This window comes from Danio rerio, chromosome 1 (assembly GCF_052040795.2).
Source record: "Danio rerio strain M-AB ecotype USA chromosome 1, GRCz13ab, whole genome shotgun sequence".
In the NCBI taxonomy this organism is placed as follows: domain Eukaryota; kingdom Metazoa; phylum Chordata; class Actinopteri; order Cypriniformes; family Danionidae; genus Danio; species Danio rerio.
Window position 1 is genome coordinate 56,500,001 of NC_141021.1, and position 12,500 is coordinate 56,512,500.

Here is a 12,500-nt window from a genome sequence, read left to right on the forward strand (position 1 = left end):
CTTTGGAAATATTTGAAAAGGAATTAAAATTTAAATAAAATAATATACAGTCAGAATTATTAGCCCCCCTGAATTATTTACCCACCGTTTATTTTTTTCCCCAATTTATGTTTAACAAAGAGGGGTTTTAACACATTTCTAAACATAATAGTTTTAATAACTCATCTCTAATAACTGATTTATTTTATCTTTGTCATGATGACAGAAAATAATATTTGACTTGATATTTTTCAACACACTTCTATACAGCTTAAAGTGACATTTAAACTCTTAACTAGGTTAATTAGGTTAACTAGGCAGGTTAGGGTAATTAGGCAAGTTATTGTATAACGATGGTTTGTTCTGTAGACTATGGAAAAAATATATAGCTTAAAGGGGCTAATAATTTTGACCTTAAAATGGTGTTTAAAAAATTAAAAATTGCTTTTATTCTAATCAAAATAAAACTAATAAGACTTTCTCCAGAAGAAAAAATATTATCAGACATACTGAGAAAATTTCTTTGCTCTGTTAAACATCATTTGGGAAATATTAAAAAAAAAAAAAAAAACAATTCAAAGGGGGGCGAATAATTCTGACTTCAGCTGTGTATGTGTATGTGTGTGTGTGTGTGTGTGTGTGTGTGTGTGTGTGTGTGTGTGTATATTGTTTTTTTTGTCTTCATAATGTAATCTGCTCTCCTGGTTGACTCTGAACAAACTTTTACAGCCTCTGCTCAGGTCATTGGATTTTGTGTTGCTCTTCAAGAAATCACTGGCGTTACACACACACCAATTACACACACCAAATGTATCCTTTTACTATTTAATTTACCTCTGTATTTATTTATTTTTCAGTAATATGTACTGTGCTACAATAACACAAATCAAACCATTTAAATGTTTAGTTTTTTTTTCTTATTTAGTTATCAGTTATCACAAAAATATTAACCAGCAACTGTTTACAACATTAAATAATAATAATAATAATAATAATTATTATTATAATACATTTTTAGCAGCGAAAAGTGGAATGATTTCTGAAGGACAACATGACAATTAAGACTGAGATAATAATAAGAAGATATTGCATCTTAAAATATACTCTAATACAAGTTAAATCTGTTAAATAGTTGCAACATTACAGCTTTTGTAATCAGGGTTTCTACAGATTTATAAAGTCAAATTTAAAACTTAAGACCTTTTTAAGACCATCAAGAATAATATTTCAGATCTACACAAAGCTAAACAATAAAGATTTTTTAATGGCCAAGTTAAAACATTGAATGTTGAAAAAATAGCTTTAAGGGGCTAATATATTTGTCTTGAAAATGTTTTTTTTTTATTAAAAACTGCTTATATTCTATCCAAAATAAAAAAATAAGACTTTCTCCAGAAGAAGAAATATTATCAGACATACTGTGAAAATTTCCTGAATCTGTTAAACATCATTTGGGGGATAATAAAAAATAAATAAATGAAAGTAAAAAATTCAAAGGGGTGCTAATAACTCTGACTTCAACTGTAAATAAACTTGAATTAAACTTAATACTTTAGATTAAATTGAGAATTAAAATAAAAGGGCAAATACAGGTTTACACTACTGTCAATAATATTATAACCTGATCGAATCTAAATATTCTTCATTAAATATTTTATATCAATAATTTTCACAATATAAACTGGAACTTTTTGTCAACAACGAAAATAAAAACCTTTTATATTTTAGGATTTTAGGGCAGGGGTTGTTGACATAGTTTTTTTCAATTATCTTCAAGCTAGTTTAAAACATATCCAGGTCACAATTACAAATGTACTGTATAAAATAAACTATAAAAAATATTATATTAATTTACATTTTTTCATGCACACCTTTTGTAAAGCTGCTTTTGAACCCAATTTATTATTATTATTATTATTATTAGCCAATTTTTACTGTGAAAAGTGGCATATAATTAAACTTAAATTCAACTATACAGATTAAAATGTTAACTGATTGAATTTTAAATGCAAATAAATACAAGTCTACACTACTGTCAATAACAATATAACCTGATGAAATCAAAATATTGTCAGAAGAATACTTTATATCCATTTGTAATTCATTTTTTTCCACAGTAGAAATGGGAGGTTTTACAACAACAACAAATGTATTTTATATTTTAGGACAGGAGTTCCTCATGATCAGATAATCATATTCTGTGGTCTACGGCATAAATAAAAAAGAAAAACTTGTGTATTAAACAACCTCTATCTGTTGCTTTTGAATGATCTTCAAGCTTGTATGAAACATATTCAGGTTTACTTTAGTCTCAGAAACGTATAATTACTGTACTTCCAGCTTGATGCAAGCAGATCACTATGTAGCATCACATGTGCACTCCATGACAATAACAGGAGGTTATCTCAGGTCAAAGATGTTTTATTGTATAAATCCATGAACTTTGAAGAACAGATGTGTGTCATGATGGTAATAAACTAAAGCCATACAGTCTGACCTAAGCTGATGAATAAATCTGCCAATGATGGAGAGGTTTTTTTGAAGAGTGTGTTTTAATAAAAGTGGGATTCCTTTGTAAAAAATTATACTTGATTCTTTTTTTTTAATAATTGGTTGAAATAAACTGTAGGATGTGAATAATAATTACATATTATACAAACACTAATAGCGAACGTTCAACTGTTTACCAATAAACAGTCAAACTGAAGTAGAACCAAATAAACGGAACCATTTCTATAGGTTCCATTCATTCCGATGTTTCCATGGCAACACTGTTTGAGAATGCTTTTTAGAACTGCCTCAAGAAACATAGTAGTTCTGGACAGGTACAGTGAGTGATGTCATCGTTACCCTTGTGGCCTGTGAACAGAAGTGTCTTCACTAAGGTCCTGTAGTCTCTATGAAAGCTTCATGCCCTGAACGTTTGCTCTTAAATGAACCATCTGTTTCTCCTGCATCTGCTTCTCCTGTTTGAATGCCAGTTTGTTTGCTTTCTTCTCGGTCCTCCTCTCCTGAAACAAGGAAGAAAAGCAAACATGAATGCTAGTGTGCTAGTGACTTTCAGCTCAATGAAGACCATTATAACCGACATATTTCTCACTTCAGAGATAAACTTTGGTAAATCACAAAGAAAGCCTGGACCCAAGTCTAGAACCTGCTAACATAATGCCAACTGAAACATGCTAGCATAAGTTAAAACATGTTAACATCTATAAAGTTCTCAATCATACTAGCGATGTGCTAAAACATGCTAGCATTTTGTTAATTCATTACATGTGCTTCTGAAAACATACTAACAAACTAATTCCTGAGGTAAAAAATTGCAACTAGCCTATAATGTGCTAACATAATGCCAACTGAAACATGCTAGCAATAACTTAAAACTTGTTAAAATTTATAACATTCTCAGTCATACTAGCAATGTGCTAAAACATGCTAGTGTATTGTTAATTCATTACATGTGCTTCTGGAAGCATACTAACAAACTAATTCCTGAGAAAAAAGCTGGCAACTAGCCTATAATGTGTTAACAAAACACCTACCGAAACATGCTAGCAACAAGTTAAAACATGTTAACATTTATAACGTTCTCAATCATACTAGCGATGTGCTAAAACATGCTAGAATATTGTTCATTAATTACATGTGCTTCTGGAAACATACGAACAAACAAATTCCTGAGAAAAAAAAACTGGCAACTAGCCTAGAACCTGCTAACATAACGCCAACTGAAACATGCTAGCAACAAGTTAAAACATGTTAACATTTACAACATTTAATCATCATACCAGCAATGTGCTAAAACAAGCTAGCATATTGTTAATTCATCACATGTGCTACTGGAGACATTCCAACAAGTCGACTTATTCTGAAAGCAAGCAACATATGCTAGAAACATGACCGAATATGTTAAGTCTGGCTAACTTTATTAAAACATGTTAGCAAAAAGACAGCAACAAGTCACTTCATGCTAAAACATGCCAATTCTTAATAAAAAAGGCAACTAACCAAGAATATGCTAACGAAAATGAGTTAAAACATGTTAACATTTATAACATTCTCAATCATACTAGCGATATGCTAAAACTTGCTAGCACATTGTTACAAGTGCTGTAGGAAATACACTAGCAAGTCTATTCACTCTAAAAACAAGCTACATTAGCTAGAAACATGATAAAATCTTGCTAACTATTAAAAAAAGGATAGAAAAAATGAGCAACAAGCCAATTTATACTACAATATGCTAAACATGCAAATCCTTGAGAAAAAAGGCAACAGCTAGCTAGAACATGCTAACATAATATATAACATAACGCCTACTCAAACATGCTAGCAATAACTTAAAAACTGTTAAAATTTATAACCTAAATAACATTTCCATTCATAGTGTGCTAAAACATGCTAGCACATAATGAATTCATTGAGTGCTAACAAGTTGTTTCATCCTAAAAGCAAGTTACATAAATTATGCTAACAGTCAATCCATGCTAAAATGTGTTAAACATCCAAATTCTTGCAGAAACACATGTTAACACCACACTAATGTATAGTAATAATAAACAAAAATGTTAAACAAGCTAAAATCAACTAGCTTGATAAAGGCAACAAGCTAATTAATGCTAACAACTATCCTAGAACCCTCTAATATAACGCCTACTGAAACATGCTAGCAATAAGTTGGGATTTGTAACATTAGCATTTACATTATTAGCAACAAACTTAATCATCTAGTTATGACAAATTAAGTGTTATTGTTTTTAGCGTGATGCATCACGTGAGGTTTTGGGACACACACACACCTTCCTCTCGCTCTTGATAGCCTGTTTTCTGGCTTTCCTCTCCTCTGTGTTCTCGTCCCGTGAGCGCGGCTGTGTGGAGACTCTGGGAAGATCGGAGTCGTTTATCCTTTCCATCCGCTCCACCTGTTTGACTGTCAGGCCTCGTTTCGGCAGGACGTCCAGAGGAATCCCAGACTTGCTGGACACTCGGATCTGCTTGGGCTGCAAGCATATTTACATGTGTACTATTACCCATAGAATCGATTCACACGTTTCCTAAACGTCAAACCCATGACCTTGGTTTGGCCTTGCTACTTTGCTAATGTGTTTTTAAGCCCTATAAATCCCCTTGTAAACATGTTCATCCCTATGAATAAACACTTACTGATTAATGTCATGATATATTGAATGCAAGTCATTGAGTGAACAATCTGTATTGAATCGCAGTATTAGAATTAATATGCCACGATATTGTTGAAAAATCTGACAGCCGTAATCACCACATCACAATCGCTCAGCTATTATTTGATAAACCAAATGCTTTTGAAGGATGCACTGTGGTGTGCATGTTTGCTTTTGTCTGTGTGCTCTAGATGAAAACAATTGTGCACGTGTAACTCAGTCTACATCCTGAATTTGGTTTGCATGCAAAAAAAGGATGTGGATTTGAATTGGAAATCGGATTTCCAGGTTATCTCATCTTTTTCCCTCATTTGACTGCATAATGAACCGTTCATAATAAAAATAAAATGAAATCACTGGCTCAGTGCGAGGCGGGTTTCTTCACCTTCGGAGGGTCCTGGATCAGTTTGGGCCTGTTGTAGAGGTTGGAGTATGTGCCTGAAAGAGGAGGAGGAGGAATTATTTATTCTCAAACATACAGTACCGCCATCATTTGCAGTCAGTCAAAAATAGAGATTTAACACTGAAAAAACAGAACTCTATGTCAACTCTATGTCAAAAACATCCTAATGTCATGTCATATTTACATTCAAAGTTTCTATTGAGATATTAAAATTAAGATTTGAATGCGTGTCATTATTCCCCTAACAATACCATCTTTTTGGAATACAGCCTATAAATATGTAGTTAGGCTACTAGACTGCCCGTGAATGTCCACGTCTCAATTTCTTTTATACTGTCACAAGCAGGAGATCAAGCTTTTTTACAGAACTGAATATGTTGTTTTGACAGACATGTATGAAGTTATATTTTTACAATCAGAAATGTATGTTTTGTCAGCGCCAATAGCCTAGTGCAGGGGTGTCCAGACTCAGTCCTGGAGGGCCGGTGTTCTGGTCGGTTGAGCTCCAAACATAATCAAACACATCCAAACCAGCTAATCAAGCTCTTATTAGGTATACTAGAAACTTCCAGGCAGGTGTGTTGAAGCAAGTTGGAGCTAAAGTTAGCAGGACACAGGCCCTCCAGAACTGATTTTGGACACTCCTGGCCTAGTGGTACTGGGCGCCGACATATTGCACAGAAGTGCTCGCAGCAGCCCAAGTTTGATTCCCGGCTTGAGGTTCTTTGCCAATCCTTCCCCTCTTTCTGCTCCCAATGCTTTCATGTCTAAAATCTCTACTGTCCCAAAAGTGAAAACCCCCAAAAATAATTTAAGAAAATAAAGAATTTTATGATTTTGTTAGCAGGAAGTTGCTAGGCAACAGAAACAAGCATATTCAAAGTCACAAGGAAAAGTGACACTCAAATGCACACGGTTATTTTTGCATCTATGGTAAAAATACTTGTAGATCTTGTGTTTTGTCATTTTAAAGGGCACCTAGGTTACCCCGTTTTCCAGATTTAATATAAGTCTTTTGTGTCTCCAGAATGTGTCTGAAAAAACACCTATCTGATTTTTTATTTTACCTTTACAAGTTTCTATTTTATAACTCTGAGCAGCAGGTGGCTGTTTTTGTGTACTGCGCCTTTAAGGCTAGTCCTTCACACCCACCATTTCCACGTGCCTGTCAGTGTGCCTTAATCTCCTCCCTCAGCCGCCTCAGACAACAGACAGACATGATGGAAGAAGATCTCGGGTAACGTTTGTGAAAAATACAACAGTAAAAACTTTCCCAATGAGTATTTGATGTATTTGTAGTGGAGTTCCAACAATAAGCTCTTTAATAAAATAATGTTAGATAGAAATATAAAACTATTTAGGAAAAGTCAAGACATTATAAATATGTGGGTTTTTCAACTACCAAAATTAAAAACCAAAATTAAGTCCAAATTAACCAGCATTTTCATTGATTCTTTTCATTTAATTTTCATTTCACTCATCACTGTCGCCACTGACTTGCTTAGTTTGGGACTTGTGGAGCTGCAGATTGATGAATTTGCTCTCAAGTGCTTGGGCTTTCAGCAGTGAAAATTAAACCACACTGAACTGAACTAAACTGATCTTCAACTCTGAAAACTGGACTGACACAGTTTTAATTTACTAGAACTTCTATGTTAAGCAGCTTTGACACAATCTACACTGTAAAGTGCTATAGAAATAAAGATGACATGAACTGAAGTCCTGCAGAGTTTATCTCCAACCCCAATTAGATACACCTAAAGCAGCTAATTAAGCACTTTCTGGGTATAATAAAAACTTCCAGGTGTGTTAAAGAAAATTAGAGCTAAAGGACAGCGCCCCTCCAGGAGCGAATTTGGGCATCTCTGGACTAAACATAATAGGTAAAAAATTATGAATGAAGAAATAAAATGATACAGAAAAGTTAAAATGACAAACAAACAACAAAGAATATCTGTCTGAAACAGAGCATTCACATACACGTCAATTCCAATTTGAGTTTCTTTTTCTCCTCAACACAAAACATTTGAAGAATGTTGGAAACCAAGTTGTTGTTCTTCATTGACTTCCATTTCAGGTATAAAAACAAAACATACTATGGAAGTCAACGGGGGCGAAAGCTGTTTTGATTACCCAAAAAACCTCAGCATAAAATAGAAACTCAAACAGGTTTAGCTCAAGTGGAGTGTGAGCAAATGATCAATTCTGAGATGAAGTGTCTCTATAAGCATCGTTCAGTTGTGATCAGATGTTAACGTCACACTCTCGCATGTAAACAGAGCCTAAATGACTGATAATCCTGAGAGACTCACTGATGATGGTCTCACAGTCCCAGCGCTCTGCAGGTGGCTTGATCACCATCCTCTCAGTCTCCAGCTCTTCTTCATCTGCATCTTCATCCTCCTCGTCTTCCTCTCTCACCGATGGCAGCTCTGCAGGCCCCAGCTGATCTGGCTTCTGACAGCTACACACACACAGATGATGATAAGTGATCTCTCTCACACACACACACGCACACGCGCACGCACGCACGCACGCACACACTCACACGCACCTTTATGGGGACTTTGCATAGGGGAAATTTGAGGCAATTCCTAGAGAAATTATATATTAAATGAGAAAACAGTGGGCGTGGCTTGTTTTATCTACTACAAGCTGATTGGATGTAGTAAAGTAAGCATTTCATTAAGAAAGATCAGGAAAAGGGTTTGTGGAGAGATATTGCAACCTAACAGACACTCCTGCTCACCACTTCTGTTTGTGGTCATAGTGGAGGGGGCGTGGTTAAATATGTTAGCCACGCCCAATGCATGTGAATAATGAATCGTTTCCCTCATGGGGACCAACAAACTTTATAAATTTACTGGTGTTGCTATACTTGTGGGGACATTTTGATGAATACATGTACACACACACACGTACACACACACGTACACACACACATACACACACACATACACACACACATACACACACACATACACACACACATACACACACACACACACACACACACACACACACACACACACTCACTCTTTCTCTTTTTGTATGAAGTAGTCTTTGATGACCTCCTCCAGCCGAGCATTGTCCGGCTCAATGTATCCCTCTAGCTCCGCATTATCCAGCGCTCCGATCTCATCATCATCAAACTGCTTGTAAAACTGTTCAACAGCACAACAAACACACACATCATGATTACTTTAATCAAACAACTAGATAGTTCAGTGTCAAATAAACAATATCAGGAGTGTGTTTTAGTCCTTCAGTGTATATTATAGATAATCAGACTCCTTACCAATGCTGTATTAGAGAAATTTGTAAGCAAAAAAGAAAGTGTGTGGTCATGTGTGTGTGTGTTTGTATTCCTGTGTGTGTGTTCATGTCTGTGTTTAAGTGTTATGCTGCTGGTGATAGTGGGTGTGTGTGTGTGTGTGTGTTCGATTGGGTGTTTTTGTTTGTGATTGTTTGTTTGTTAGTTAGTTTGTGTGTGTGTGTGTGTGTGTGTGTGTCCGTTCGTTTTTGTGTGTGTTCATGTGTGTGTGTGTATTGCTGTTGGTGTGTGCGCTCAATTGTGTGTGTGTCCATTCAAGCATGTTAGTTCATATGTGTTTGTGTTCATTCATTCGTGTTCGTTCATGTGTGTGTTCATTCATGTATGCGAGTTTTCATCCATGTATTCATCCGTGTATGTTCGCACTTGTGTGTGTGTGTGTGTGTGTGCGTGTGTGTAAGTGATTGTATGTGTATGTATTCCTGTGTGTGTGTGTTCGTTTATGTGTGCATTTGTTCATGTGCGTGTTTGTCTGTGTGTATGTTTCTGTGTGCGTGTGCATTCGTTCATGTGTGTTCGTCCATGTATTTGTCTATGGGTGTTCATTAATGTGTATGTGTGTTCGTCCATGTGTGTTCTGCTGCTGTTAGGGGTGTGTGTGTGTGTGTTAATTAATGTGTGTTCATTCATGTGTGTGTGTTCTGCAGCTGCTGCTGTGTGTTTCTTCGTCCATATGTTCACTCGTGTATGTTCGCATTCATCTGTGTGTGTGTGTGTGTGTGTGTGTGTGTGTGTGTGTGTGTGTGTGTGTGTGTGTGTGTGTTTGTTAAATCAGCCGACTGACCTCATCAAAGCGATCGTCCAGGAGTGTGAGCTGCTCGTTTCTCCTCATGACAGAGGACGTGAGTGAATACTCTGTAAATCGAGTCTTGGTCTCGCAATCGGTAAACATGAACTCTCTTCGTCCGCCTTCCTCATCATCTGACAGACCGGCCTCTGAATCAAAATCCTGTTCTTCACCATCATCATCATCTGTGTCCTCCCATTCATCATCATCATCATCCTCACCACCACCACCACCCCTGGGGTCAAAAACACAAGAAAACTACCGTATGACACCTGACGTGGGGGCGGGTTATGAGCATTCACCTCATTGGCTGACTCTTTACATTTATTTACACAACACAAACACTTTTCTCAATTACTGATGCACTGTAGTAGATCATGCTCCTTTATTTGTGATGTGAATGCTTTATACTGTGTCCCAATTCGCATACCGTCTGTCCTAAATACACTACCTGACAAAAGTCTTGTTGTGGATCCCAGTTGTAAGAGCAACAAATAATAACTTGACTTCTAGTTGATCATTTGTAAAAGTGGCAGAAGGTGGATTTTTCAGATGAATCATCTGTGGAGCTGCATCCTAATCATCACAAATACTGCAGAAGACCTACTGGAACCAGCATGGAGCCAAGATTTTCACAGAAATCAGTCAAGTATGAAGAAGGAAAGATCATGGTTTGGGGTAACATTCAGTATTGGGGCGTGCGAGAGATCTGCAGAGTGGATGATCAACATCAACAGCCTGAGGTGTCAAGACATTTGTGCTGCCCATTACATTACAAACCACAGGAGAGGGCAAATTCTCCAGCAGGATAGCGCTCCTTCTCATACTTCAGCCTCCAAATCAAAGATCAAAGCTCCTGAAAAGCAAAGAAGGTGCTCCAGGATTGGCCAGCCCAGTCACCAGACATGAACATTATTGAGCATGTCTGGGGTAAGATGGAAGAGGAGGCATTGAAGATGAATCCAAAGAAGCTTGATGAGCTCTGGGAGTCCTGCAAAAACGCTTCCTTCGCCATTTCAGATGACTTTATTAATCAGTGATTTGAGTCATTGCAGAGATGTATGGATGCAGTCAAGCTCATGATGGACTCAGACACAATATTCATTCTGTCTCCACTGCAGCAAGACTTTATATTCTATATTGGACATTATTTCTGTTCATTGACGAGACATTTGTCTGAGCAAAGTCAGACCTTACTGTCCTAATGAAATAAAGCTTGAGGCATGATCATATTTTATTTAAGTAAAATAAGCGTAATCTAGAGGCATTTGCCTTTCAGTTGACCACTTCTGATACCAAATGATCAACCCGAAGTCAAGTTATTATTTGTTGTTGCTAAAGCTTTGAAAGACGACAAGTATTTTGTCATGTAATGTAGTACGGTTCCAAACCGTAGCATGTTAAAAAATATGCCAAAGGTTCCAGGATGGTCTACAATTTCCAAAAGAAATTCAAAATGTAGAACTGTACGTATGCTAACTGCTAACACTGCCCATAATACACTACATTTTTACACTACATTCCATTAGAACTACAAACTTGGGGGAAAGTGTAAAAAAACGACAAGCATGGCGGACATGCAAGACCAACCGCCAAGTAAAGAGGCTTCAGTGAAGTCTTTTAATCGACTATTAATTAATATCTACCCATTCATTCATTCATTCATTCATTTTCTTGTCGGCTTAGTGCCTTTATTAATCCGGGGTCGCCACAGCGGAATGAACCGCCGACTTATCCAGCAAGTTTTTTTATGCAGCGGATGCCCTTCCAGCTGCAACCCATCTCTGGGAAACATCCACACACACATACACTACGGACAATTTAGCTTACCCAATTCACCTGTACCGCATGTCTTTGGACTGTGGGGGAAACCGGAGTATCTGGAGGAAACCCACGCGAACGCAGGGCGAACATGCAAACTCCACACAGAAATGCCAACTGAGCCGAGGATCGAATCAGCGACCCAGCGACCTTCTTGCTGTGAGGCGAACGGGCTACAATGTAAACTTAAATAAAAACGTGTTTGAACATTACCTTCAAAATGCCTAATCATGCAAACAACCAAGATTTCTCTGCATGAAAGATTAAACCTCTGCTGAAGCTCTAATAAGGTAGATAACTAAATATGAACGATATGTGGATGATGTGTCGAGATTATTGACAGGTGACCCAAAGTCCCAAAGCTTACCTGCTCTTCTGTTACACACTGAAATGAACGTACATACTTTTAGAATGTAGTATAAGTTTGCGAGTTGGGACGCAGCAACAGTCATTAGTGAGTTTTACCCCATGACGTCATTGGCCTTGATTATGAAGTCATCTTCCAGCATGTTCTCTGGGTCGTCAAAATCAAAGTCCTCATCCAGAGCAGCCACGATGTCAGGATCCATGTCCAACCGCGGCCCTGGAAAGAAAGATGCAAAGCTGCATTGGTTTAAATGTATTTAACAGTGTTTGTTTAAACTACGGGCATATTACGCTTATTTATTTATTTTAAATGTTTGTAATAATAATATCATACGTTTGAGAGGTTATTGAGGGCCTGCAAATGCAATTTTTTGGTTTAAAAGTGCAATTTATAGATGCTGCTTATATTCACACACTGCAGCCACACAACTGTGTTTAAACCCTTATTCAAATGGTTTATGCATATTAAGTCCCCTTTAAGACACGCGGAGCTGAGTTTTGTACATATTAAAGCCTCTAAACCATGTCAACAGGAGGCTTAATAATAAAGTCAGTAAAGCATTGTTTTTTCTGCAGACAAGTGAAAGGATGCATTAGGATGAGCACCAACTCTGACTCACCTGAAATAGG

At 36.9% G+C, this 12,500-nt stretch overlaps 1 protein-coding gene across 2 annotated transcripts in view; it reads right to left on the reverse strand.

The window, feature by feature from the left end:
* Positions 1-2,108: 2,108 nt before the first annotated feature.
* The window catches only part of ltv1 (LTV1 ribosome biogenesis factor), a 14,226-nt gene continuing 3,834 nt past the window's right edge, over positions 2,109-12,500 (reverse strand). The window contains 8 exon segments of one of the 2 annotated variants that reach the window (NM_001002316.2): positions 2,109-2,990; positions 4,779-4,979; positions 5,545-5,597; positions 7,875-8,026; positions 8,599-8,726; positions 9,681-9,918; positions 11,970-12,087; positions 12,491-12,500. The exon segment at positions 12,491-12,500 is cut by the window's right edge and continues 78 nt beyond it. In NM_001002316.2, the coding sequence (NP_001002316.2) occupies positions 2,877-2,990; positions 4,779-4,979; positions 5,545-5,597; positions 7,875-8,026; positions 8,599-8,726; positions 9,681-9,918; positions 11,970-12,087; positions 12,491-12,500 (1,014 nt within the window). In that variant the 3' untranslated portion in view covers positions 2,109-2,876. 2 annotated transcript variants of the gene reach the window in all.